Source organism: Trachemys scripta, chromosome 11 (genome assembly GCF_013100865.1).
Source record: "Trachemys scripta elegans isolate TJP31775 chromosome 11, CAS_Tse_1.0, whole genome shotgun sequence".
In the NCBI taxonomy this organism is placed as follows: Eukaryota; Metazoa; Chordata; order Testudines; family Emydidae; genus Trachemys; species Trachemys scripta.
Genome location: NC_048308.1, coordinates 56600433 through 56627161, shown reverse-complemented (window position 1 = coordinate 56627161; position 26729 = coordinate 56600433). Strand labels below are relative to the sequence as shown.

Below are 26729 nucleotides of genomic sequence, written 5' to 3'. Positions count from 1 at the left end.
ATCCCTTTCCTATTGGTTCCTAATATTGTGTTAGGGTTTTTTTTACTCCTGCTGCACATTGAGCAAATGTTTTCAGAGAACTATCCAGTGACTCCAAGATTTCTTTTTTAAGTGGTAACAGCTAGTTTAGACCCATCATTTGTATGTCTAGTTGAGATTACGTTTTCCAATATGCATTACTTTGCACTTATCAACACTGAATTTCTTCTGCCATTTTGTTGCCTAGTCATCCACTTTTGTGAGATCCCTTTGTAACTCTTCGCAGTTTGTTCTGTTCTCCTTGGTTGTCAGGCTTGAAATAAAATATTACCAACATGATTATGTTTTAATCATATGCCGGAATAACCCTTAGCAAAGCAACCCACCATTAGTAAAAGTGTTGGAGAAACACAAAATATATCAGCTAACTACTCAGTTTATCAGAGTCTTTGTTTTTATTATATATATATATATATTTGATGTTTAATTTGGTCAAACTTTTTAAGGTACTTATATGGTCCCCATTACCATAGTATCTGAGCACCTCACTATCTTTAATATCTTCATCCTCAACATCCTTGTGGAGGTAGCTAAGTGCTATTATCCCATTTTATAAATGAGGAATGGAAGTAGAGAGAGAAACTAAGTGACTTACCCAGGGTCACACAAGAAATCTGTGGCAGAGCAGGGAGTTGAATCCATATCTCCCAAGTCCCAGACCAGCATACTAACCCCTGAATTATCCTTCCTCTCCTAGTTGGGAAAAATATATGCTATTCTATTCTATCAGAAATAAATTCTGTGGTTTGCAACATGAAACCACAATAGGAGAATGAATTTGTGAAATATAGTCATTAGGACCTATCTTAATTGTTAAAGTAAGTTTATTACAGAGGTACAATAAAAGTACAAAGTTAATATATCTACCTATAATCCAAGTTTGCCAAGCAGGTAAAGCTATGTAAGGAATATCTTCCTATTAATTCTTTTTGCACTTTTATAATTCTCAGCATTTTCCTCTGTTCAGGAATACTTTGTGGATCATGTCACTATAGTCTATATTTCCAAACAAGAGTAGCAGAAGCTTCCTAAAAGTTGGGGGGGCTACTGGCACCCAACCCGTGGCATAGCCCTCCCACTTTTAAAAGTGATGGGGCCCTTGCTCCCCCATTTCCAAATCTCTCATTTTATTTTTGTTTTGCTATCTAGCATTTGTTGTTCTAAACCTGTGGATTGTACAGGAGTGGTAAGCAAATGGAATAACACACTTCTCCCAGGTTTCACATATCAAGGGAGTGGTGAAGTGACATCTCCATCTAAGAGGATGCCTTTGGGAAACCCAATACCTGTAAAGGCTCTGAATGTGCAAAGCCTATTGTAACCCATTATTACCAACAACAGTGGGCTATAGCTCATTGATTATTTTGACATTTAGGATGATATCAACAGTCCTCAGTTATATTATTTTGAGGGGGGTTGTTTTGTTTTTTAAATAAGAACCAAACCTCTGTGATGTGAAGTACACTGCTACCTCGATATAACGCGACCCAATATAACACAAATTTGGATATAAAGTGGTAAAGCAGCGCTCCGGGGGGGGCGGGGCTGCACACTCCGGTGGATCAAAGCAAGTTCAATATAATGCGGTTTCACCTATAACGCGGTAAGATTTTTTGGCTCCCGAGGACAGCGTTATAGCAAGGTAGAGGTGTATCAGAGCACATGTAAGAGGTCTACTCCCATGAAGCATCTTAAAGGAGGATCATCTTCCAGTTGCCATTGTTAAACCTCATTTATCAGTTTCCTCAGCAACAGTATCATTGACAGAGGGCTGTACTTAATCATCCCTGTGATTCACATTTTCTTTTCAAAGCACCCTGGGCCAAGTTTATACCCAATGAAACTCCACTGACTTGAATAAAATTACACCCCCCTGAGTTAGAGATGCACTTTCTGGCAGGGCAACCTAAACCGAAATTCAGTGAGAGGATATAATTAGAGACTATAGCATACTCCCAAATTTTAAAACATAAGCCACTTTTATGTTTGCTACTGCATCTTAATTCCAAACTTTAAAGCAGCAGTGATACCGAGTGTAGGATGATTTTATAGGCAACAGTGAGGGGGAAACCCCAAAAATTTCCTTTGGCCAAGCAAGCCAGGGGATTTCAGACTGGATTGCTGCTTTGTTTCTGTTATCTTTGTCTATTTAAATTCACTTGGCAAGATATTTTGACATCAGATGATTAATGAGAAATGTAAAATTGTTTTGCTGTCTACCCCCACCCTTCTACCTGGGTATGTCTGTTTGCTGCTAGAAGGGAAAGCATTGATCTTTCTGTTTATGTCACAAACTTCTGGCTTTCCTCCAGCCAAACTCCTGAAGTTATCATTTACAGACTGAGGGTACACAAGTGCCTGCAATGCATAGTTAAGTATAATAAAAAATAGACATAGGATTTAACTCTGCACTGCTTAAGGACTCCAGATGTGAACAACAATAAATAAATAAACATTTAGAAGTCCATGAATTTATTACTTCAAGAAACTTTATTAAATTTAGCCTGGCCAAATGGTGGGACAATTTGTGAAAGACAGCACTGTCAACATGCTTACAGAAACCCCTCCAAACCCAAAGAGCCAGGAAGTTTTTTATAAGCACATATGATAGACTCATTTTCTCTTGGACTCAGCTAATTAAACTGTGACTGATGTAGCTGAAATCTGGAAGGATTGCCTTAACCATAAAACCCTGCGTGGGAAATCTGAGTTTTAGTGTTCTGTCACAGATTTCCTTTGGGACTTTAGGCAAGTCACCTGCGGCCTGATTCTCAAAGATGCTGACCCACCACATAAAACTCCAGCTCACGTTGTGGGTGCTTGGCACCTCTGAAAAGTAGGCCCCTAATCTCTCTGACTATACGCTGAGAGAGGTGGCAGCGCTTGTGTAACCCACACAGCTCCTGGGTGTGGTGCTCTGTCCCATCTAGTGGCACCGAGACCACTTAGAGAGAAATTAATCATAGAAGATTAGGGTTGGAAGAGACCTCAGGAGGTCATCTAGTCCAACCCTCTGCCCAAAGTAGGACCAATCCCCAACTAAATCATCCCAGCCAGGGCTTTGTCAAGCCCGGCCTTAAAAACCTCCAAGGATGGAGATTCCACCACCTCCCTAGGTAACCCATTCCAGTGCTTCACCACCCTCCCAGTAAAATAGTTTTTCCTAATATCCAGCCCTAGACCTCCCCCACTGCAACTTGAGACCATGGCTCCTTGTTCTGTCATCTGCCACCACTGAGAACAGCCTCGCTCCATTCTCTCTGGAACCCCGTTTCAGGTAGTTGAAGGTTGCTATCAAATCCCCCCTCACTACTCTCTTCTGCAGACTAAATAAACCCAGTTCCTTCAGCCTCTCCTCATAAGTCATGTGCCCCAGTCCCCATATCATTTTAATTGCCTTCTGCTAGACTCTCTCCAATTTGTCCACATCCTTTCTGTAGTGGGTGGCTCAAAACTGGACACAATACTCCAGATGTGGCCTCACCAGTGCCGAATAAAGGGGAATAATCACTTCCCTCGATCTGCTGCCAGTGCTCCTACTAATGCAGCCCAATATGCCCTTAGACTTCTTGGCAACAAGAGCACACTGTTGACTCATATCCAGCTTCTCGTCCACTGTAATCCCCAGGTCCTTTTCTGCAGAACAGCCGCTTAGTCAGTCGGTCCCCAGCCTGTAGCAGTGCATGGGATTCTTCCATCCTAAGTGCAGGACTCAGCACTTGTTCTTGTTGAACCTCATCAGATTTCTTTTAGCCCAATCCTTCAATTTGCCTAGGTCACCATGGGCCCTATCGCTACCCTGCAGCATATCTACCTCTCCTCCCGTCTTAGCGTCATCCACAAACTTGCTGAGGGTGCAATCCATCTCATCACCCAGATCATTAATGAAGATGTTGTACAAAACCAGCCCCAGGACAGATCCCTGGGGCACTCCTCTTGATACCAGCTGCCAACTAGACATCAAGCTGTTGATCACTACCTGTTGAGCCTGACAATCTAGCCAGCTTTCTAGCCACCTGATAGTCCATTCATCCAATCCATACTTTTTTAACTTGCTGTCAAGAATACTGTGGGAGACCCTATCAAAAGCTTTGCTAAAGTCAATATATATCACGTCCACTGCTTTCCCCTCATCCACAGAGCCAGTTATCTCATCATAGAAGGCAATCAGGTTGGTCAGGCATGACTTGCCCTTGGTGAATCCATGTTGACTGTTCCTGATCACCTTCCTCTTCTCCAATTGCTTCTAAATGGATTCCTTGAGGACCTGCTCCATGATTTTTCCAGGGACTGAGATGAGGCTGACTGCTCTGTAGTTTCCCAGATTCTCCTTCTTCCCCCTTTTAAAAGATGGGCACTATGTTTGCCTTTCTCCAATCGTACAGGACCTCCCCGATCACCACATGTTTTCAAAGATAATGGCCAATGGCTCTGCAATCATATCAGCCAACTCCCTCAGCACCCTTGGATGCATTAGATCCAGACCAATGGATTTGTGCATGTCCAGCTTTTCTAAATAGTCCTTAACCTGTTCTTTCACCACTGAGGGCTGCTCAACTCCTCCCCATATAGTGCTGCCCAGTGCTGCAGTCTGGGAGCTGACCTTTTCTGTAAAGACCGAGGCAAAAAAAAAAACATTGAGTACTTCAGCTTTTTCCAAATCATCTGTCACTAGGTTGCCTCCGCCATTCAGTAAGGGTCACACTTTGCCTGACCTTCTTCTTGTTGCTAACATACCTGTAGAAACCCTTCTTGTTACCCTTCACATCCCTTGCTAGCTGCAACTCCAATTGTGCTTTGACCTTCCTGATTACACCCCTGCATACTTGAGCAATATTTTTATACTCCTCCCTAGTCATCTGTCCAAGTTTCCACTTCTTGTAAGCTTCCTTTTTGTGTTTAAGCTCACCGAAGATTTCTCTGTTAAGCCAAGCTGGTCGCCTGCCATATTTGCTATTCTTTCTGCACATTGGGATGGTTTGTCCCTGCACCCTCAATAAGGCTTCTTTAAAATACAGCCAGCTCTCCTAGACTCCTTTCCCCCTCATATTAGCCTCCCAGGAGATCCTGCCCATCAATTCCCTGAGGGAGTCAAAGTCTGCTTTTCTGAAGTCCAGGGTCTGTATTCTGCTGCTCTCCTTTCTTCCTTTTGTCAGGATCCTGATCTTGACCATCCAGTGCTTCCCAAGCTTGACCAACCTGCTGCCCAGGTTGCCACCCACTTCTCCTTCCCCTACCAATTCTTCCCTGTTTGCGAGCAGCAGATTAAGAGGAGCATGGCATCTAGTTGGTTCCTCCAGCACTTGCACTAGGAAGTTGTTCGCAACACTCTCCAAAAACTTTCTGGATTGTCTGTGCACTGCTGTATTACTCTCCCATTAGATCAGGGTGATTGAAGTCCCCCAGGAGAACCAGGGCCTGTGATCTGGAAACTTCTGTTAGTTTTCCTAAGAAAGCCTCATCTACCTCATCCTCCTGGTCTGGTTGTCTATAGCAGACGCCCACCACAACATCACCCTTGTTGCTCTTGCCTCTAAACTTAACCCAAAGACTCTCAACAGGCTTTTCTCCAGTTTCATACTGGAGCTCTGAGCAGTCATACTGCTCCCTTACATACAGTGCAACTCCTCCACCTTTTCTCCCCCACCTGTCCTTCCTGAACAGTTTATACCCATGAATGACAGTGCTGCAGTCATGTGAGTTACCCCACCAAGTCCCTGTTATTCCAATCACATCATAGTTCCTTGATTGTGCCAGAACTTCCAATTCTTCCTGCTTGTATCCTAGGCTTCTTGTGTTAGTGTACAGGCACCTAAGATTGCCCTACTTTCTCAGTATGAATCAGGAGGCCTCCCCTGTTGCACCCTCCTCCTTGAGTTTCCTTCTGGTATCCCACATCCCCACTTATCTCAGGGCTTAAGTCACCATCCCCTGGTGAATCTAGCTTAAGGCCCTACTTACTAGGCCCTGCCCACTAACCATTCCCCCACCCTCCCCCCAACAGACCTGGCACCGCCCCACCCCATCCAGCCACTCCCACGCACCAGCGGACCCAGCACTGCCCCTCCCGCTACTCCCCCACCCCCCCAGTGGACCTGGCACCGCCCTTCCTGCTACTTCTTCCCCCCCCCCCCCCAGTGACCAGATCACAACAGTAAAATATCAGGACACACTGGGGTGCCATCAGCCCTGCCAACAGTCCCACCCCACTCTGTCCCAGGTCCCACATCCCCCCCACCATCATGCCCTTCCTCAGCCACCATGCCCTTCCTCAGCCCCCGGCCTGCTGCTGGCTTGCTGCATCTCTCCACAGTCTCCCACCCACCGCTCGCCTCCTCACACCCCCCTCGCTGGCCTTCTGCTTGCCTCCTCGCATCCCCCGCCCATCACTGGCTCGCCTCTTACCCTACCGCACTGACTTCCCCTCTGCCTGGTAGGTGTGCACCTGCCTCCCGCCCCTATACTGCCCTTGCCCCACCCCCCTTCCACTCTTTTCCCCAAGTCCCTGCCCCGACTCTTCTTCACCTCCTCCCCTGAGCGTGCTGTGTCCCCGCTCCCTGTTCCTCCCCCTCCCTCTCAGAAAGTCCCACATGCCACCAAACAGCTGTTAGGCGGCAGAAGCTGGGAGGGAGAGGAGCGGGGACACAGCGCACTGGGGGAGGGGAGCTTGGCTGCCCCGGATCACCCACAGAGTCGGCGCCTCCCTCCCGCTCACCTCCTTACCTGAATATCAGGACAAATGGGGTCCCGATCGTACATCGACTGGGACAAAGGGTTAAATAGCGGGACATCTCGTCACTCTACCCCGCACCCACCCAGCGGACCCAGCACCGCCCGTCCTGCTACGCCCCCCGCGCGGCCCGAGCACCACCTACTCCCTCGCCGGCTACAGCGTAGTCGGTACTAGCCTCAGGACCGCCCCAGGCAGGCCCCGCCCGGAGTCCAGCTCCCTACTGCCCCCGCTCACCGCGCCCCCGTAACTCCCTCCTTCTCCTTCTCCTCTCACCTCAGCGCGGCCGGGGCCGGGCGGGGCTGCGGGAGCGAAAACCAGGGAAGGGGCCCACCAGCTCCTCCCCCGCTGCCAGTGTAACGGCCTCCCGGCCCGGGCCAGCCCGCAGCCACAGCCCCTCCACTCCCTCCGCTCGGCGACAGCCTCAAACTTTGAGCCCCGCCCCCCGTCCCAGCCGAGTCCAGCGCCGAGCGGAGGCTCCCGGGCGAGACTACGAGCCCCAGGCTGCCACTCGGCCTGAAGTGCGCGCTGGGAGTCGTAGTCTCCATCGCGAGCCTCGCCCGTTGCATGCCGGGATTTGTAGGCCCCGGGTTGGCTTGAGGGAGCGTTCGGTCGCTATGTTATGACGCAGAGCAGCGGTCACCACCTTCTTCCTGCCTCTCTGCTTGCCCGCGGGTCGCGACCCTGCTACCGGGGCGCTGCGGAGGCTTTTGTTTAGCTAGCGGAGGCGGCCGGAAGCGCCGGCAAGGAGGGAACCCCGCCCCGGAGCGGGTAAGAGGGGCCCGGGGTGATCCCCGCTCCCCATGATTCCCCCGTTCACCGTGATCCCCGACCCCCGTCATCTCCATCTCCCCCGCCCGTCCTCCAACCAACGGTCTCCGGACCCCGCCCTCCATCCCCCCGGTCCTTCAGCCCCCTCCTGCCCTCCTCTTTCAGCCCCTTGGTCCTCAGTTCTTCAGCTCTCCCCGTCTCCTCTATCTCGCTCCCTCGTCCTTTCCCGCCCTCTTCAGTCCCCCGCTCCCTGATCCCGTAAGCCCCCTACTGCCCCCAGTCAGCTCCACCCCGCCTCCGGTCACCTCCACCTCTAACCCAGTCACCGCCTTCTCCCTGGTCTTTCACCCCCCCCCCCCAAGCCCCTTTCATCCTCCTGGTCCCCCTTTATTCACCACCCCGTCCTTGTTAACCGAAAACAATGGGTCTGTTTCTTTTCTGAGTGACACCCATGGAATCCCCAGTTGTGTGACTGGGATAAATCCCTACAGGCTCAAGGATGAGTTTTCTCCAGCCCTGCTATGGAAATGATGATTGCTGGGAGAGACATGGAACAGGGAGCAATGGGACTTCCTTCCCATTTGTGGAGGGAAGCGGGAGAGTTGTACTACATTGGAAGGAGCATTTCATAAACCTGTTCTCTTATAATGGTCTCAAGTAGGGCTTCCAAGAGGTGTGTGCGTGGGAGGAGTAGTTACTCTTTGAGTTTTTTAACACCCTTTCCTCTGTTGATGATTCAAAATGCAGATTGCTAACGTATTAGCAGATAAGTATGGCTAAGGTGCATTAATTAATTAGAAACACTAATGCAGATTAGTTATTATTTAGAAACTAACTAATGCAGTAATGTGGCCTCTTACTGTGGCTATACTGTCAAAATTTTTCTCAATAGAATGTTTTATTCTTGGGACTTACTGAAAGAAGTTAATTAGGGGAGGTTTGCTTTATTTTACACTTTCTTTCAGGGGGAATACAACTGAGTAGCCTAGAGCATGAGACTGAATCAGAAGGTCTGCATTTTGTTTCTGTTTTTGCTGTTGACTTGCTACATGACTTGGGGAAAATTGTTTACCCTCTGATGCGGTGTCTACTCTATTGCCATCCTTTTGTGGGGGGGAAATTTTCCACTACCATTGGTGTAATTACAATGTTGTGTTTTGTGTGTAGCTACCTACATTTTCATCACTATATCATATAATCTTGCTCAGGATAGTACTAGATAATGCAGTGTAAGAATGCAAGTGTCCTATCTACACTAGGGCTCCCACTGTTGCTACTGCTTCTTGGGAGATTCCCTAGAAAAGTTTAATGTAGGTCAAGGCTTTAAATTATGTTAGGTCAGTGGGAAGCAATGAAAACAGCTTCAAGTATGCTTGAGAGCGCCTTTTGTTTAGATTATCACCAGGTTTACTTATCAATGGGATAATTACCCAGTTTTTATTCAGAATATCACCAGGTTGAATCATCTCTAGGTTTCGTGGTCTGCTACCATCAATTTTTTAAGTTCTTGACCATTTTTGGCTTTTTTACATGCAACTTTACAAATTGCACCCATGCAGGAGCTTGAACATTCAGCTATTAGTTATTACAAGCATTTCAGCCTCTGAAGTGTGGGTTTTGTTTTAAGAAAAGAAAATTCTGTAAGAACCCATCAAAGTATTCTCTGCCATTATATATAATATGTATATTAAGAATGCTCAAATTACTGTAATACTTTCAGTCAAATGTTAAACTTCATTGTAAATTTTAGTGGTAGCTGCAAACATGCCAGATGGCCTGACTTTAAGCTCCTAATCAATGAGTTCATTCATGCATTCAAAGTACCTTTCAATCATATTATGATTAGAGATTATATATTTACTGATAGAAAATAAAGTTGTTTTAAATTCTGTTGTGGCTCTGCTTGTGGGCAGATCTGGTGCAAAAGAGATTCAGACTTCACCAAGTTTTGCAACAGTCTTCTTCACTGCAAAGTTGTATTATGGTATTAATAGTGATACTGTAAGAATTTCGGTTAGAAACCCTGTTTTTCATGAATTACCTGGTCTGTTTCAAATTATACTTTGTTAAAATTACACTTTGAATGCAACTTTTAATCTTTTCTTGAAATCAGTCCTCCATTATATGGAGTCAAATGCACATTGTTCTTTGTCTTGGTTTCGGAGGTATTTTTGATAAATCTGACAAGAGGATTTTTCATAGAAAACCTGTGTGTTACTGAGTCACTCACTGGACTTAGGATGGAAAAAAAACACCCTTTGGAAATACCCTGAATTTGATTACCTTCAGAAATGCTGCAAAACTATTTGTGGGGTAAAGTTAAGGGTATGTTACTGGCTATAAATTAGGGTTAAATGACTTTTTTGGATTTTTCCCCCACTTTTATTCTAGGCACCACAGTAATACAAATAATAATTTATCTCAGCTAGTAGATTATTATTTATCTTTATTTATCTAAGGCTGCTGGCTGGCAGAGTTAACTTACTTGTGTATTTAGTGTTGTAAATCTAATTTATTGTCATGATGCTTTTATATGGGCATATTTTTTTTAAAGTTGAATCTAAAAAAAAATTGTGTATTTGAAGTAGCTACTCTTGTTGCAGTATTCTATAAAGAGGTATTTTAATATACTCCTCTCTTAGGCATGTTGTCAATATTGGTCAATGATCGTAACCCATTTTGAAAGCCTCAGATGAAAGGTGCTATATAAAGAACAATTTGTATTTTATTTATGGTTTCACATCTACAGATCCTGTTCTAGAAATAAAATTCTTAAACTTTTGTTTCTACTTAAAGCCCTCAACTTTCTGTGCTTTGGTTAAATTGAACCATTTGAGTGTCAGTAACTCTTTATTAAGGATCATTACCACTGGCTCTACATAGAATGAACCAGATAATACAATTCAAGGCTACTTGATTTTTTTTTTTTCTTTTTCTCCAGTCCCGTTGCTGCCAGTGGCTGATGTCACCGAGTTACAAATGCAATACTGTTAATACTGTTCAGGCCTCTGAATAGCATTACAAAAGAAACAGAAATTGTTTGTTGGAAAATATACTCTGTGTTTTAGGAGTGAGCAGTAAAGCTAGTGACTAGTTGAGTTACTGTTTTTTTCTGAAACACATCATTTAACATCATTTATAATTAGCTTCTCTCCTCCCTTCTCCCCCCTTCTTTTTATACACCCTTCAACACTGTCTTGTCTCTTGGATTTCTTTGTTTCCTTCAATAGAGATATAGTGACATGTGAGTAGTTCATTTATATTGGTCACAGATCAATGTAATTTGTTCTTGTAATTTATGGCAGGGGTGCTAGAGCGTTGAATAGATGCCCGTTCATATAAATAATAAATTGTTGAAGTAAATATGAAATAATCTAGTTCCCATTGCTTGACATATTGATTCCCTTGTATGAGGTGATGCTGCCATAATATTTTTATATCTGTGTAGCCTAGTTTATCTAATCTCTATTAGGTATTTCTGAGGCCTTGGTTTTATATGACTAAGGCCTTGGCTACACTGGCAATTCACAGCGCTGCACTTGCTGCGCTCAAGGGTGTGAAAAAACACCCCCCCCCCCCGAGCGCAGCGAGTGCAGCGCTGTAAAGCGCCAGTGTAATCAGTGCCTGCAGCGCTGCACACTCGCTCGCAGCGCTGCAAGCTATTCCCCGCGGAGAGGTGGAGTACTTGCAGTGCTGCGAGAGAGCTCTCGCAGCGCGACTACACTTGCGCTTCACAGCGCTGCCGCGGCAGCGCTGTAAATCCGCAAGTGTAGCCAAGGCCTAAAGTTCTTATGCAGCACAGCTTTTTATGACAGTGATTTGCTTCCATAAGAGAGGATCTTTGGGGGAGGAATAGCCTTTCTGCTGTGTCCTGTCTTTATAGGAAGCTTAGGGATATGTGATTCACTGACAAGTATTGTTCTAAGAAATTACAAAACAGCATTTCCACAGAGATGATTACAGAACTGACAGCAAAACCTTTCTATCACTTAAAATGGTGGCTATACTCATTTTGAGGCTGGTGATTCAATAATAGACAGTGAGCAAGGTTATTATTGGAACATTTTAATAGTGCAAAATTTGTTTTAAAATACAGTAGTGCAGAATTTGTTTTTGAGCTTTGAACTAAAATTCTCAAACTATTTAAAAAAAATCACATTGTGGAATTTCTGAAGACCTCTAAAAATACAGTGATTAATACATCTCTATAGATTTTCAAACAAATATAAAAAAACCCGATAATGACATCAGATGAAAGTAACTTAGCTACTGCTTCTGATTTGAAGAAAGAAATGTTACTTGCTTTGTTTTAATCTTGAAGTAATGCACTGTTTTAGGTATATTAAGAAACCAATCTCTTGACTGATAAGTATTTCCAGATTGTGTTTTTTACTAGCTATGTGTCAGTGACCCTAAATGCTCAAAAAAACTGAATACAACATGCTCATTTTAAATGTTGCCCAGTGAAACAAACTTGTACAGTAAGACTCTTAATATTGTAAGAATATTTTATCCTAAAGATCTTTATGTAAAGACAGTGATATAACATATTGATGAAAACTGTTGATAATAATACATAGCATTTAGGTTACTATTTTGGGAAATCCAATCTCTTGCTTGTGTCCTCCAAGAATAAAAGGAAACAGCTGCTTATATTATTCCATGATTCCCCACTAGTCATTGCTAAAATGTTTATTTTCTGCCACTAATTCACTCAGAGTACTCAGTCCGTTTCTAAGAAATGACATACCCTGTTTGTAGCAAAGAGACATGAAGACACCACTTGCTGACTTTCCCTGGAGCCACCCAGTCCTAACTCAGACATGTACCTAAGGGCCTTTTGTTTCCCAAAGAGTCAGGAATTTAGAATGGAGTCATCAGAATTTCATTGCAGTCTTTCCCTGGTATGCTCCCTAACCAAAGTATTGGTTTCATGACATTTTCTTGTACTCTGAAATAAAGGTCCAGGCCTCACTGGATGCTTTTGGTGAAAGTAGAAGGAAAAGAAAACCCACACTGCCAAAATGGTAATATATCTGTTATTAATGTTGTGTATGTGCAGAAAATATTTGGGAACTAATAATCATGACATGGTTACTTTGCAGAAGTTATTGTAGATGGACTTAAAATAAGAACTGTTTGTTTTGCCATGATTTTGTTCAGAAACTCTGCTTTCTCCTGTTTTTAAATACTGTTATTCAGTTACCTGAGCATGTTCCTTTTTTCAGTGTGTTTGCCCTGTATTTTTTCTGTACTATCATTGTAGTGTGTGAAGAGCATCAAATTATTTGATTTAAATATCTGAAATGAGTCTTTGCTTTAAGTAAAAATTCTTAGATAAAAGTTAGCTAAATTAATTTGCCTAAAATCTACCAATTTAATTTACTAAATCTGTTTTCATTACAAAACTTTCAAGCTGTCATGGGTGTCATGCTGTCTGGAGTGGCTCACGACTGTGAGAGCGTATTTGAGGACAGACTGTCAAAAACGGGGTGGACACCCCAAACTGGTGATCTGTTCTATAATTAGTTTTCACAAAGTCAGTAACAAATGAGAACTGCTAGATCAGCGGTTCTCAAAGCCGGTCCGCCGCTTGTTCAGAGAAAACCCCTGGCGGGCCGGGCCGTTTTGTTTACCTGCCGCGTCTGCAGGTTCGGCCTGTCGTGGCTCTCACTGGTTGCGGTTCGCTGCTCCAGGCCAATGGGGGCTGCGGGAAGGGCGACCAGCACAGTCCTTGGCCCGCGCCGCTTCCCGCAGCCCCCACTGTCCTAGATCACTATAAGTATCGGGGGGTAGCCGTGTTAGTCTGTATCCACAAAAACAACAAAGAGTCTGGTGGCACCTTAAAGACTAACAGATTTATTTGGGCATAAGCTTTCGTGGGTAAAAACCATCTGAAGAAGTGGGTTTTTTACCCATGAAAGCGTATGTCCAAATAAATCTGTTAGTCTTTAATGTGCCACTGGACTCCTTGTTGTTTTTGTAGATCATTATAACAGTCTTAACATGGAGGTCCAGAGAGTCCCCTTAGACTCTCCAGCCTATCTTGCCACCCAACTTCATGATAAATGCTCACATAAACCAAAAATCACCCCACATTCAGGTTGCTTCTAATCTCAAGACGCCAGTCACTTACCCCAGATCAATTGATGCCCTAGATTTTACACCAAAGACAACGCCTGCAGCTAATCCTGTAACAAACCATCTAAAGGTTTATTAACTAGGAAAAAGGAATAAGAGTTATTTACAGGTTAAAGCAAGCAAACATCTACACACAAATTGTTGCCATCTAAATCCTAGGAGTGACAGAGTTGTAGTGATCTCTCAATTCAAAGTGACTTTCCGGGCAAACTCAGGAGGCAGCCTGTAGGGATCTCTGGCTCCAATTTAGAATCTCTGTCCCTTCAGAGTTCAAACAGCCAAAAAGATGGAAAATTTTCACCTCAGCTATTTTTATTTCCCTCTTCCAGCTTTCAGAGCAATGGGATGAGGCCTTCTGCACATACTCCTCCAGGGGTGTGATAGAGCCATTAACCAATCTTTTGTATTGCAATGGTCCTTTGTGGCCCATTTGATTTTGATAGTCCTTCTAGATGGGCAGTAGGAATGATTTCTGTGCCTGAGTTCACAAGTTTAGAGCAAACATTTTCAAAGGTATAAAGCATAACTTACATATTTTCTTAATACATTCATACATTCGTATAAGACTAATATTTAGTTTTGCTCAAAATAACATACAAGTGACCTGTTCTGGTCTCCAGCTCTGAGTTCTTAGCTAATGCCTGCAGCCTGGGCAAGAGCTAGCATCTGGCCTGCCAGCATCACAGTGGGTATTAATGACTGTCATTAAACTAATTATTCTTGAAATGGTGGCACTTGGGAGACATATACATATGGTTATGTTTCGTTCCCAGTTGCTTTACACTTTAAATCCAGAAAACTGATGGTCTTGCATTCAGTGTGTCTACACTGGGAAAACCATTGCAGAATAAGGTATTCTGCACTAGCTCCCGTATGAAGACTCTATTCTAGAATAAATGTGACTTTATTTGTTGTCGCATCTGAGGTAGGGGAATTATTTTATTCTAGAGTAAAGTATTCACACAGGCAGCTGTTGTGGAATAGTTTATTCTGAAATAGCTATTCTGGTCAGCTTTCCTGTGTAGACAAGCCCCTAGTCATGTCTAATGGTTTTAAATCTTTGAAATATTCTGCAATTAGATGTAGTTAAATGTAGTCTTGCAGTTATTCAGCTGGGACAAGTGAACAGCCTTAGTTGTTTCTCACTGCCTGCATTTCCTTTCATGATCCTGCAAATATTTACATGTCTGCTTAACTTCATGCACTTGCATAGTCCCATTGATCTCATAGTCTCTGGGACTTCATTTGAAGTACTCATATGAGTAAAGTTGTTATATGTGTATGAGTGTTCACAGGATTGTCCCTTAAAATTCTTTCATTTACTTGTGGTTGAATAGGTGATAACACTTGAGAAAACATCTTTGTTTATATAGTCAGAATCTCTAGTCCTTCAATTACAGGCATATGTCAAATTAAAAAACAAAAACAAGTCAAAAATAGATTCACACACAAAACCTTCTCCAGACACCCCCGCCGATTTTGATTGCTTTATAATCACATTTTACTTTTTAAAACAACGTTTTGTTACTAAAAACTTTTAAGAAGGATTTAAGGTTACTGCTGTCTAATTGTACCTTCTGTTCCTTCTACTCCTCTGGGACATGAAACTTCAAAACCCCCAACTCAAGTTTTGGGAAATACTCATATATTCCCAGAAAGAAATGTTAATAAGTCAAAAACAAACCTATTTATGTGAAAGACCTACATCAATGAGAGAAAATGGCTATAAAGGGGAAACAACGCAACTGACTAGACACAAAGTTATGTTAAATGCACAAAATAAATTGAATATAAAGAGACTTTTTCTTCAATATATTTTAGTTATGGTAACTTTATGTAGTACAATAGTAGTTAAAAAAAAATTCCAACACTTCTGTTTGTGTGCGGACTTGTTAAACTGATGGTGCCCTTGTAAGGGCAGAGAGAGCAAGCGAGTGAGAGCTTACACTCCGTATCTGAGACATCGGAGTCTTCCAGTGAAACCAGATTTGACATTTGACTTTTCTAAAGTGAAAGAATCAGCAGTAGGGAGAAAAGTCCATAAGGCCACCTGTATGCATCAAAAAACCAAGGAAGAACATAGAGACCTTACATTTTAATAGCTTATCTCTCCTTCAGAACATGTGTTGTTTCATTAGCAGCAAAGAGACTGAAGATTTTGTTCCTTATGTATAAAGAAAAATAATGTGGGATTCACAGTTGGCTCTAAAACCCAGTTGCTTAATGACAGAGTAACATTGACTAAGCAAAAGGAGCTAGTCCCTTTCATTATATAATCATGACACTGGCATTAATAAGGGAGAGGGAATATGCAAATAAACTTATTCTTCACAATCAGATAAAAAATTCTTTAGTCATTTAAAGGAAAGTGCTGTACAGAAGAAACACATTTAGGACAGCTCTTCACAATATGACAAAGTGACAGAGCCAGGGGCAACTCCAGATCTGTCACAACAGCTTTTAGGAGTAGAATTGCAAGAGAGCCAGACAGTGCTGGAAAAGTAGTATCCTGCCTGACTTGTGTCTGATAATTAGTAGAGCCCTGCGCGGATCCAAAAATGTGGATCATTGTCCGTCAGAATCAACCCATGATCTGACCCGTGATCCGCTAACCGTCTTTTATGTATATCCGCACCCGCAGCAGCAAGCCATCTCACAAGGGCTAGCGATGTGGGGGAGGGGTGGTTTGCAGGGGGAAGGGAGTGGAGGGTCGTGTGTTCTTGCGGGGAAGAAGCAGCGTGTGGGCGGGGACTGTGGGTAAGGGGTAGCGTGGGGGCCGGGTGTCAAGGAAAGGAGGCCGTGCGGGGGCTGGATCTCGAGGAAAGGGGGCGGTGCGGGGGAACGGCTTTTGCATTGCGTGCTGCTCCCGGGGTTTTCATCCCTTGGCATAATGTCTAGGAGACAATCACTGCCAGGTGAATGTTAAAGTTCAAGTAGGTGATTTTCATAATTTTTTTTTATTGTATGTCTTAAAAACCCAGCCCATTTATTTTTAACCATCCCCAAATGTTGGATTTAAATTGTGACATTCTCTTTAAACTGTATTAGTCACAGATTTCAATTACCTTTTGTCTTGTATCACTTTTTTATGCCATGCTGCTTCTGAAAAAGAAGACAAGAGGATAGAAACTATAGCATGAATAAAATAATCATGGAGAAGATGAGCAACCTTGTCTGGCCCTAGCATCAGATATTAACTTTAATAGCCCTTTTAAAAAAATTATACATGTTAAATTGTGCAAAAAGAGACATCTTTATATAAATTCCAGATCTGGTAACTGTTTGTGCCAAAGTTAAGTATTATAAAGCCAGGTTGGAAATAGGGTATTCCTGTGATTTCTGGGTGGATAAATCTAACTAAATTTGCAAGTTGCACTCAACAAACAAACAGAGCGTGATTACTCTTGATGGGTTGTACTGTACAGTGAATTGTCTGTTCTAATCCCTGGAAGTGCCAAGTTATGGCAAGCTATTTTTAAAGCAATAAGAAACCCCACAAATGTCAATAAGATGAAATGCTGTGGTACTGGTACATTTCAGGAAATGTCTGAGGGTTCTGCTTATGGATTTGCCTTTCTCTGTCTGGACAATGCAGTAGCTTAAATATTTGCATGATGTCTTAGAAGCTGCAGAGAGTTTCTGGAATGAGCAGTAATTTTCTTTGTGTTGACTAGACTGCTGTTTGAGCAACACCGTGCTTTTGACGCTGTTGACTACAATCTGTAGTAGCTCTGCTCTTACTTTATTCAGAAGAGATTTAAAGTGCCATCCTGCACAGATGGGGAGAAAAAAAACATTTTTGATGCTATCAATAATAAAAATGCAAAGGGGAAAAAAAAGTGGTTTATTGTAAGGTGTTGTGATGAATCTTCAGCATCTAACCAGTGCCGAGTAGAGCAGTACTGTCACCTCCTGTGACTTGCATGTTATGCCTCTGTTAATGCAACCTAAAATTGCTGCGCTTTTTTTTTTTTTCCGCAACAGCATCATGTTGCTGACTCATGTTGAGGTTGTGATCCATCACAGCTCCCAGATCCCTCTCAGCAGTGCTGTTGCCAAGCCAGTTATCCCCCATTCTGTATTTGTGCATTTAGTTTTTCTTCCGTAAATTTAGCACTTTACATTTGTCTTTGTTGAATTTCATTTTGTTGTCTGTAGCCCAGTTCTCCAATTTATCAAGATTGGCTGATAGAGCTAAAATTCAAAAGTGTTGGCAACCCTTACCCCGCCTAACTCTTTGTCATCTGCAAATTTGATCAGTATGCTCTCTATTCCTACATCCAAGTTGATAATAAAGATGTTAAACAACATTGGACCCGAACAAATCCCTGTGGAACCTCACTTGAGACCTCCCTCTAATCTGACATCATTCCATAATAGTTACTCTTTGTTTGCAGTTGTTTAATTGGTTATTACTCTTGGGTGTGGGGGTTCTGCGCCAAAAAATTCAAAGTTCTGCATATTTTATGTGTCAAAATAATGCAGTATAATCACACCAGTTTCAGTTGTTTTGGTAATTTATTTACAGTACAATACAGAAAAAAGTCACAATTTAGCATTTCCTAAACACATGAAAGTTAAGTTACAAACACTTGGTAACTAATAACCTGCATTCCAGTTATAATCCTGGATTTTCATTTAAATTACATTACACAACACCAAACAGCTTCACACACACATCCCAACCAAAAAAAAAGTTGAATGTCATTTTAAATTGCTCAGACTTTCACACATGACAGCCATACAGTTTTGCTAATCATTGTCCTGGACCTGGCTGGGTACTTTGGGAAGTACTTGGTTCTGATTGTCCTGACATTTTATAGGCTGCTTGGTAAATGTTTTATTTGCCCTCAAAGTCTTTTTTTTTTTTTTTTTAAATGGGTAAGTAAAATATAAATCCTGAGCTGTAATCTAACCCCATTGTGCCACTTTGGCACAGGAAAAGTGAGAAAGCACATAGATCTTCCTAGGTGAGGATTCTCTTACTGTCGTTTATAATAAGGCTCCTTTACATCACTCTGGCAGTGTAGGGGCCTTAAAACTGTCACAGATTTTATGTTCCCGAGGGAATTGACTGAGAATGGGAACAGTTAAGTAACAATAGAAACATTAATAACATTAACATTAAAAGTCAGGTGCTACATTTCTGCCTCAGAGGATGAGATCAATTAACCATTCACAGCAACTTTAACAATGTTCCTAACTACACCGTCAGGCTGCTAGTGTCTCAGAGAATGAATCCATTAACTCAAGCAGGGTTGCTACATTTGTGCCTCTAGCCTGCCTCGTGCATAATAAAAAGCACCACCCTTACACCAGTGAGCTGCAGTAGCCCAGAGGAGGAGAGTCTCTCTCGCTCTCTCTGGCTTGTTGGCAAGCATGTACACCCAGCCCCGTCCCTGTCTCCCACCCCCACCCCCGACAGGGATCACGCGGGCACGCAAGCCCAGCACCCCTCCCCCATCTCTGAGGCTGCTCCAGGCACACTGGAACAGATGCGCTGCCTGGGCTGCTGCGGAAGAGGTGCGCGTGCCCCGGCTGACTTTTTTTTGCATTTTTCTGCGCAGGGAGCACAGAAAAATGCGGGCCTTATGAATTCTGCGCCCCGCATGGGTGCAGAATCCCCCCAGGAGTAGGTTATGTATCCACTTAATGGCTATTAATATCCTGTTTCTCCTTGTTTTCTTGGTCTTGAGAAAAAACGTAGGTGCAGTTAAATGTTTCCAAAGGATGTGCATAATTTACTTATCTAGATCGATTCACAGTTGCACACGTGTGGATATTTGCAGTAAGCTGTGCTTACAAGCAAAGAAGCTATTGCTCACAAAAGCGAGGGTGCAAACAGCTGGCCAGCTCTAGATCCTAAAGATGTTTGAAGTGCTTTTGTCCATCTGGGGCTCAACTCAGAGTTATAGTGCACACAAGCCCATGTCATGCCAGTGGACATAAACAAACATTCAGTTGAGCTGAATTGCATGGGAACTGCATGTATGCAACTGACAGGTGAATAACTGCAGAAGCAGACACGCCAACTTCTCAACAGTAGATGTGGGGATAACTTTTGTGTGTCTTTATGGGAACAGGTTAACAATTAAAGGTAAGAAAATGTTCATCTCTTCTGAGAAAAATCAGGTGGGGCTTGGACCTGCAACCCACTTGTATAAAGTTGCATTAATCTGATCACGGGCTCTTCAGTGCAACATTCTGTACTTTCTAGGGTAAAATGCTTTTGAAATGTGTTGTAATTTCCAAGTAAACTTTTTTCAAAAGTGAATTGTATCTTTTTTTTTTTTTTTTAATTTCATAGCTGAAACAACTCCCCAGTTTCCCATCAAATTTTGACCAAAAAAATCTCCTCACACCACAGATCACATGTGGAATTTGACCTATGAACAAGATTTTCTTGAGGACATGAGGGAATGTGGAAACAATTACTGAAGTTTGTTTCAAATGTTATGACTAGCATCTCTCCATAATACTTTTCAGAGCCTATTTTGACAACTCAGTGAGTGAGATTTTGTAAGAAATAGACTCTCACAAACAATATGAAGGTCCTTAAAAAGCTCACCTATTGTAGATATTGATAAAGGGACATCATAAATGCTTGGTTTCGGAGACTGTTTCCAAAGTTTGGAGCTCATTCATTTAAGATAAATGAGACACATTGACGACCTCTAGATGGCACTGTCCCATACATTTACCTAATGCTAGCTCTGTAAATGACAACTGTATGTGTAATCAAGACTAAAAACAAAAGCATAATAATCTGTTTTATAAGCTGTTCTCACAAAAATGGGTATTAAACACAGTGGCTCATTTGCTTCCATATACAAATCAGTTTTCTGTGCTTTTTCCTTCCTGGGGTGATACTTTGTGGGGAACAATCTAACAGTCACATGTTTATGCTCCTATTAACTTGTCTCCTTATTGCAGTGTAATAAACAGCATGCACTATGCATGATTACTGTGGAGAGGAGCTAGGAGTACAGACTTTGGTTTATGCAGTCACATGGCAGGGTTACTTTGTATATGGGCTTATAATTGTAAATGGATTTGTTACTAGCCTCAGGGTTTATCAGTATTCAAAACTAGCAGTTGTATTGGTCTGTTCTTATAACTAACCAGGGCTTTTTAATCTCCGGCATGAGAACAAATTTGTTCCTTTGGCAGCATTTCTGAAGCGATTGGGGCATGACTGGGAAGGAGTCATGTGTCAGAGCTGTGAAAGCCAGTGAAAGCTGTGTTGTTTGCTTGTTTGGCTTTTAAAAGTTTCCGCAGCTTGACGTCTCCCCTCTTTTACTAACTCTTTGGTGTAAGGAAACTCTGCTTAGAGATTTCAAGGCTTTTAGATGTATATTTACCCGTAATATGGCAGTATAGAAGCTGCATTCAGCCCAGCTGGCTAGAGGGTGCTTGTAGTGATGTATAATACCTGGAGGAGGGCAGAGTAGTGTATATGAAAGGGATATGCACCCATTGTTAAAGCATAAGTGCAGCCTGGGTGCTCTTGCTGCCTGTATTTCTTGACCTGTCTGCATTCTCCATAATGGGAAAGGCCGTAGGGAGGACAAGAGGTAGTGGCAGATGGTGGTTATGTAGGATTGGGGAAAACAAACACTAAAAGGTGGTGGCAAAAAAAATGGAGAAATCAAGTATTTAGTTTTAACTACACACTGTCACTGTGTACTGAGAGTAAAACTAACTCAAACCCTGTAGATTTTCTGTAAGGTCACTTGCAAATGGGGAAAACAGATTTATGTCCTCTTTACTATTTTTACATTTGGCTTATATAAAGAAGGCTTGAAAGGTTTTCTCCTTTTTATTATTTTTAAGTTGGAACAATTAGATCTTGTGTAGCCTGATGGGTGACTTAAAGAATTAGTACTGCTGACACCAAGCATGTTATATTCATTTTCTTTTTTTAACACCTATTTTTCTATTTGTGTGTGTGTGGGGGGGAATCTTTAAGGATTCAAAACACCCTTCTTTTATTTAAGGTTTGATACTACCCATCTGAGTCATTCAGAAGAACTTCCTACACAGGGAAGATTAGACTTGATAGTCCTAAAATGGAAAATATCTTTCGGGCTGGCTTAAATAATAAAGAAGCCATAAAGGGGCACAAACCCCCATCCCCCCTACCTTTCTTTGCAATTTACTTTCAACAATTGCTTTAACTTTTTATTAAACATACAAGTGCATTCCAAGAAACTGGAGAGCAGAAGTCACGGTCATACCAACTTGGACAGTTCTCTCCAGCAACTCCCTCTCCTCCTTAAAGCACTTCTGATTAGCAAACAGGTGCAAGCTTAAATAAAGGAGTTTGCTCCCTGTTTCACCCTAGCCACGTTTACCCAATAGGAGCAAAGCAGGCCCCTGATGTTCCAATAAACTTGTGTTAATGCTTTGTTATCCAAAGCTGAAGTCACTGCTTTAACCATGGCAGCAGTTTTGAAATAGATATCAATAATGTTCAGCTAAAAATCAATGCTTTTTGAAAAAGCACACAAATTGCTGTAGTAGCCAACATGTGTTCAGCCTAATATAATTAATTTTTGTTTCAAAGTCAAAATGAAGACTTTTAATTGGACACAAAAAAGTAATTAATGGCAAGAACAAACTAAGGCCTTGGCTACACTTGCGAGTTACAGTGCAATAAAACTGCCCAGAGCGCTGTACCTCACTCCCTGTCCACACTGGCAAGGCATGTACAGCGCTGTATCTCCCTGGCTACAGCGCTGCAGGTACTCCACCTCCCCAAGAGGAATAAGAGATGCAGCGTAGTGGCTACAACTCCCGGGTGTCAGTGTGAACGAGGAGTTAACTTGCTGTGTTGTGATAATCCCCTTATCAAGTAGCCACTCTTCTCATTGTTGTGATGGCTCCAGGAATGCGGAAGTGCAGGTTCAAAGCTCCGGACCAGAGAGAAAAAGCAAACATTTTGTTGTTTGCTTTGAGTGAGTGAATGAGAAGCAGAGAGGGCAGGGGGGTCGGAACTTGCTAGGCAGGGTGCTGACACACTCTCAGCACCCGAAAACCCACTCTCTCCCCCCCACACTCCCTGTCACACTCCACCCCTCCCTTTTGAAAAGCACTTTGCAGCCACATGAATGCTAGGATAGCTGCCCATAATGCACTGCTCCCAGTGCAGCTGCAAATGTGGCCACGCCAGTGCGCTGGCAGCTGTCAGTTTGGACAGACTGCAGCGCTTTCCCTACTCAGCTGTATGAAGGTGGGTTTAACTCGCAGCGCTGTGCAGCTGCAAGTGTAGCCATATCTTAACTCTAACAGTGTTTAGGTCTCTCTCAATAATCTTGAACCTATGAGCGCTCCTTGGGAGTTGATAGTTGGGGCCAAGGGGAGAAGTATTGGCAGTTTCTCTTAGAGCAGTATCGCTCTGCTGACATCTACACATAAAAGGCCCAGTCTTGCGGACCTTGGCGATGTGAGTAGTGCCAATGAGTTGAATGAGACTACTCATAAGTGAAGGTTACAAGATCTGGCCAAAGTTTGGGGATTTTTTTAGGGGCAGGTAAACTGCTTGTTGCAAACTCTGTGTGTATTTGGGTATTTCAGGCTCATAGCTGAGTTAAGATCCATTGAGAATTTGAAGTTGGTGTGCATGTTTTAGATAAAAAATGCCAAACTTCATACAGCAGAGAAAATGTAGTGAACCGTTTTGAAGCATTTGATGAATAACGTTGCTAAGTCAGTGAAAAAACATTTTGTTATCTTAGTCTCTTCCAGTAGGTTATAAGTATTGTAGGAGGTCAGCTTGGCTTTTTGTGGTACTGAATGTGCACTTCAGGTGACACCTCTAGCAGTGTTGAGCCTACTCTCAGTTCACAACGTTCTCTGGAAAAGAGTTCCACAGGTTGACTGTGCGTTGTGTGAAGAAATACTTCCTTTTGTTTGTATTAAACCTGCTGCCTATAATTTCATTTGGTGACCCCTGGTTCTTGTGTTATGAGAAGGAGTAAAACACACTTCCTTATTTACTTTGTCCACACCAGTCATGATTTTATAGGCCTCAGTCATATCCCCCCACCCCCTTAGTCATCTCTTTACCAAGCTGAAGAGTACCAATCTTATTAATCTCTCCTCATATGGAAGCTGTTCCATACCTCTAATCATTTGTGTTTCCCTTTTTTTAACCTTTTCCAGTTCCAATATATCTTTTTTGAGATTGGGAGACCCAACAAAATTCATGATGATGATTTATGGAAACAAGTAAAGTAAGGAGGATCAAACTGCAGGAATCGAGCAGGGCTTGGGATATCACTTTGCAAATGAGCTAAGAGTCGAGATCTCTTAAAAAAGCTGTACTCTAGAGACCATAACACCTATCAATTGCTATTATACAACAGAGCAAAAAGATGCATCAGGCCAAACTGATGTAATATAAAATACATCTATTTATAATGCAAATAGGTCAAAAGTTTAGTCTCATATGTAATCTAAAAAATTAGCAGTCAGAAAAGAAATGGCCATCTTGATGGTGTAATGTAAATAAATTAAGGAATTGCCTCATAACTTGAGTACACAGGAAATCTGAGACTTTCAACATTTTTTAAGTGGCATTTCCGTTGAGTTAATGTAACAGCCATGTTTTTAAAAATATACCTTTTCAAAATGTTTTAAATTCTCAAACCCTTAATGCAGTGGGCTCACTAAGCAATCAAATCAGTGCTGCAAAAGACCTATTATGGATATCGTCTAGTCCAGGGGTTCTCAAACTTCATTGCACTGCGACCCCCTTCTGACAACAAAAATTACGACATGACCTTAGGAGCGGGGGGACCGAAGCCTAAGCCTGCCCAAACTCTGCCGCCCCAGGTGTGTGTGGGGGGTCAAAGCCAAAGCCCAAACTTCACTGGCCTGGACAGGGGGTCCAAAGACTAAACCCCCAAGGGCTTCAGCCCCAGGCAGGGGGCCTGTAACTTGAGCCCCACCACGCTGGGTGGAAGCCCGCGGGCTTGGGCTTTGGCCCGGGGTGGTGTGGCTCAGGCTTCATCCCTGGGCCCCAGCAAGTCTAAGCCAGGCCTGCTGACCCCATTAAAATGGGGTCATGACCCGCTTTGGGGTCCCAAGCCACAGTTTGAGAACCACTGGTCTAGTCCATCCCCTGGCATTGCAGAATGTTCTATAAATCATGTTTTATATATGATGATACTAGGCTTCCTTCTACAACCTATTTAAATGACAGCCTCCATGAAATAAGATACCAGCACTAATCCCAGCTATGGAAATACTGAAAAGTGATGGGCACTTCTGAAATCTGCCTAGAAAATTAACTGATGATTTTATTAAGTAAATATCTGCAATAATAGATAACAGCTGGGATTATATTATTATTTTTATTTTAGAGCAGCTAATAACTGTGTCTCTTTTCCTAAAAACAGGAGGGACCACAAGGAAGGTAGATATTGCTGCTGGCAAGTCTGAATCAACCTTAATGGATGAAGGTCCTTTCTTGGTCCGCAGCCAAATTCTACAGCTAGAGGAAATGGCAGACTCCCTTTAGGAAGTTTCTGCATTGTCTATTCTGATCCTGCCAAGTGAGATGTTACTGTTGACAGCAAGTCAAATCTGTGCTAGCTGTGGTAGATAATGGGAGACTTTGAGGAAATCTAAAAAGCATTCTTGAAACTTATCTACAACTTCAAGAAAATTTCAGATTGCTGAAGTTAGCAAAAGAGCTCGGATGCAGAGACCTCGCTTTTTGAGTTAGACTGTATCATCTATCGCTATTTTTGTAAGTTTACATGATAAACTAGCAGACCTGGCTAGAGGACAGCAAAAGCTTGGCTTCCTTAAACTGTTCTGGCAGTTCACCTCAATCTTAAACTGTAACATCACTTCTATTTTAGACCTGGGCTGCTAAGCAGGCACAACCAGTTGTGTGAGATTTTTACAGTGAACCATTATGTGATTTTCCTTTAGGGCACACACTTGATTTTTTTCCCTTTAAAATCATTTTACTAAAGAGCAGAGTCATACAGCTTTGTGTATGTTAGTGTTGTTTTGATGTATCTAAAGAGATGACTAAGTCCTGCCCTTTAGAAACCATTACTGTACTTGAAAAATAATTTAAACCCCTTTGTCTATGAGGCTGCAGGGAATCTACTTAGCTGAAGCAGCCATGTCTTAGGGCAAAAGAGAATGTCCTACAGCAGTGAACAAACCTGTCATGCATTAAATATTTTATTGGTGGAAGGGGAAATGAGTAGACAGCAACAGATGAGAATTGTGAGTTACCAAAACTGAGGTTTACTATCTTTATAGAGAATTTTGTTTTTGTTTTGTTTCATTTCATGCTGCTCTTTGCATGTAATATATAAATTACAATCCAACATATTCCATGTCTTTGATTTCTAGATGATGGCTGATCTAAGAGAAACCATCACATGAAGCTTGCACAGTATGTCATATAAAACCTTTACTGATCTGTACCTCAGAGGAAATCTCAAGTGTCAAACCAAGAATATAACCCAGCCAGTAAAAGTGAGTTAAGAAAACCAGAGTAATTAATGCCTAGGTAGCTTGATGGATCTCACTTCAAACCAAAGTTATCCTTCAACCAAAGCAAGAAAGGGACTATGCACAACCTGAACACAGAATGCCATTCCTAAATAACTGAAGCGTGAAGAAACCCTCATGAATATCAACAACGGAGATCCGGAGAGCATCACTGGTAAGTTGGAAGGGCAGCTCCAGTCTCAACTGCAAATTCATGGAGTATTTTGAGTGCAGCTAGTCTGAAACCCCTGATCTCAGCTTGAAATTGTGTGAAGCAGTTATCCAGTAGTGCACATGAACAAGAATAGTAGATCCTTCATAAACTAAATTAATTTATTCTCCACTCTTCCAAACCATTCATTATTATATTTTTCTCACCACATAAAACTTTTCTCCAGTAGATAAATGTTTGTTCTTATCAGGGATGGAATGAATGGGTGTTGGAGACCCCAAGTGATTTTTGAAGGAGTGGTGGGAATTGACAGAAAAAGAAAGATGTGGCTTCAAATGTGATAGTTGAAGCTGTAAG

The 26729-nt window shown here is 42.5% G+C and overlaps 2 protein-coding genes across 7 annotated transcripts in view; one reads left to right on the top strand and one right to left on the bottom strand.

Annotated features, from left to right (window-relative positions):
- Positions 1-7202, bottom strand: part of STRADB (STE20 related adaptor beta) — a 31799-nt gene extending 24597 nt beyond the window's left edge. The window contains exon 1 of one of the 2 annotated variants that reach the window (XM_034785652.1): positions 7046-7202. The gene's annotated coding sequence lies outside the window, so the exon portion shown is untranslated. Of the gene's footprint in view, positions 1-6762; positions 6897-7045 lie in introns of those variants that run through there. The other variant, XM_034785653.1, reaches the window with a different exon arrangement.
- A 177-nt stretch (positions 7203-7379) lies between these two features.
- The window catches only part of TRAK2 (trafficking kinesin protein 2), a 64847-nt gene continuing 45497 nt past the window's right edge, over positions 7380-26729 (top strand). For 3 of the 5 annotated variants that reach the window (XM_034785339.1, XM_034785338.1, XM_034785337.1), the window contains exons 1-2: positions 7381-7540; positions 26060-26375. In XM_034785339.1, coding sequence (XP_034641230.1) covers positions 26339-26375 — 37 coding nt within the window. In that variant the 5' untranslated portion in view covers positions 7381-7540; positions 26060-26338. Of the gene's footprint in view, positions 7541-25083; positions 25437-26059; positions 26376-26729 lie in introns of all 5 variants that reach the window. The other 2 variants (XM_034785336.1, XM_034785335.1) reach the window with 2 other exon arrangements.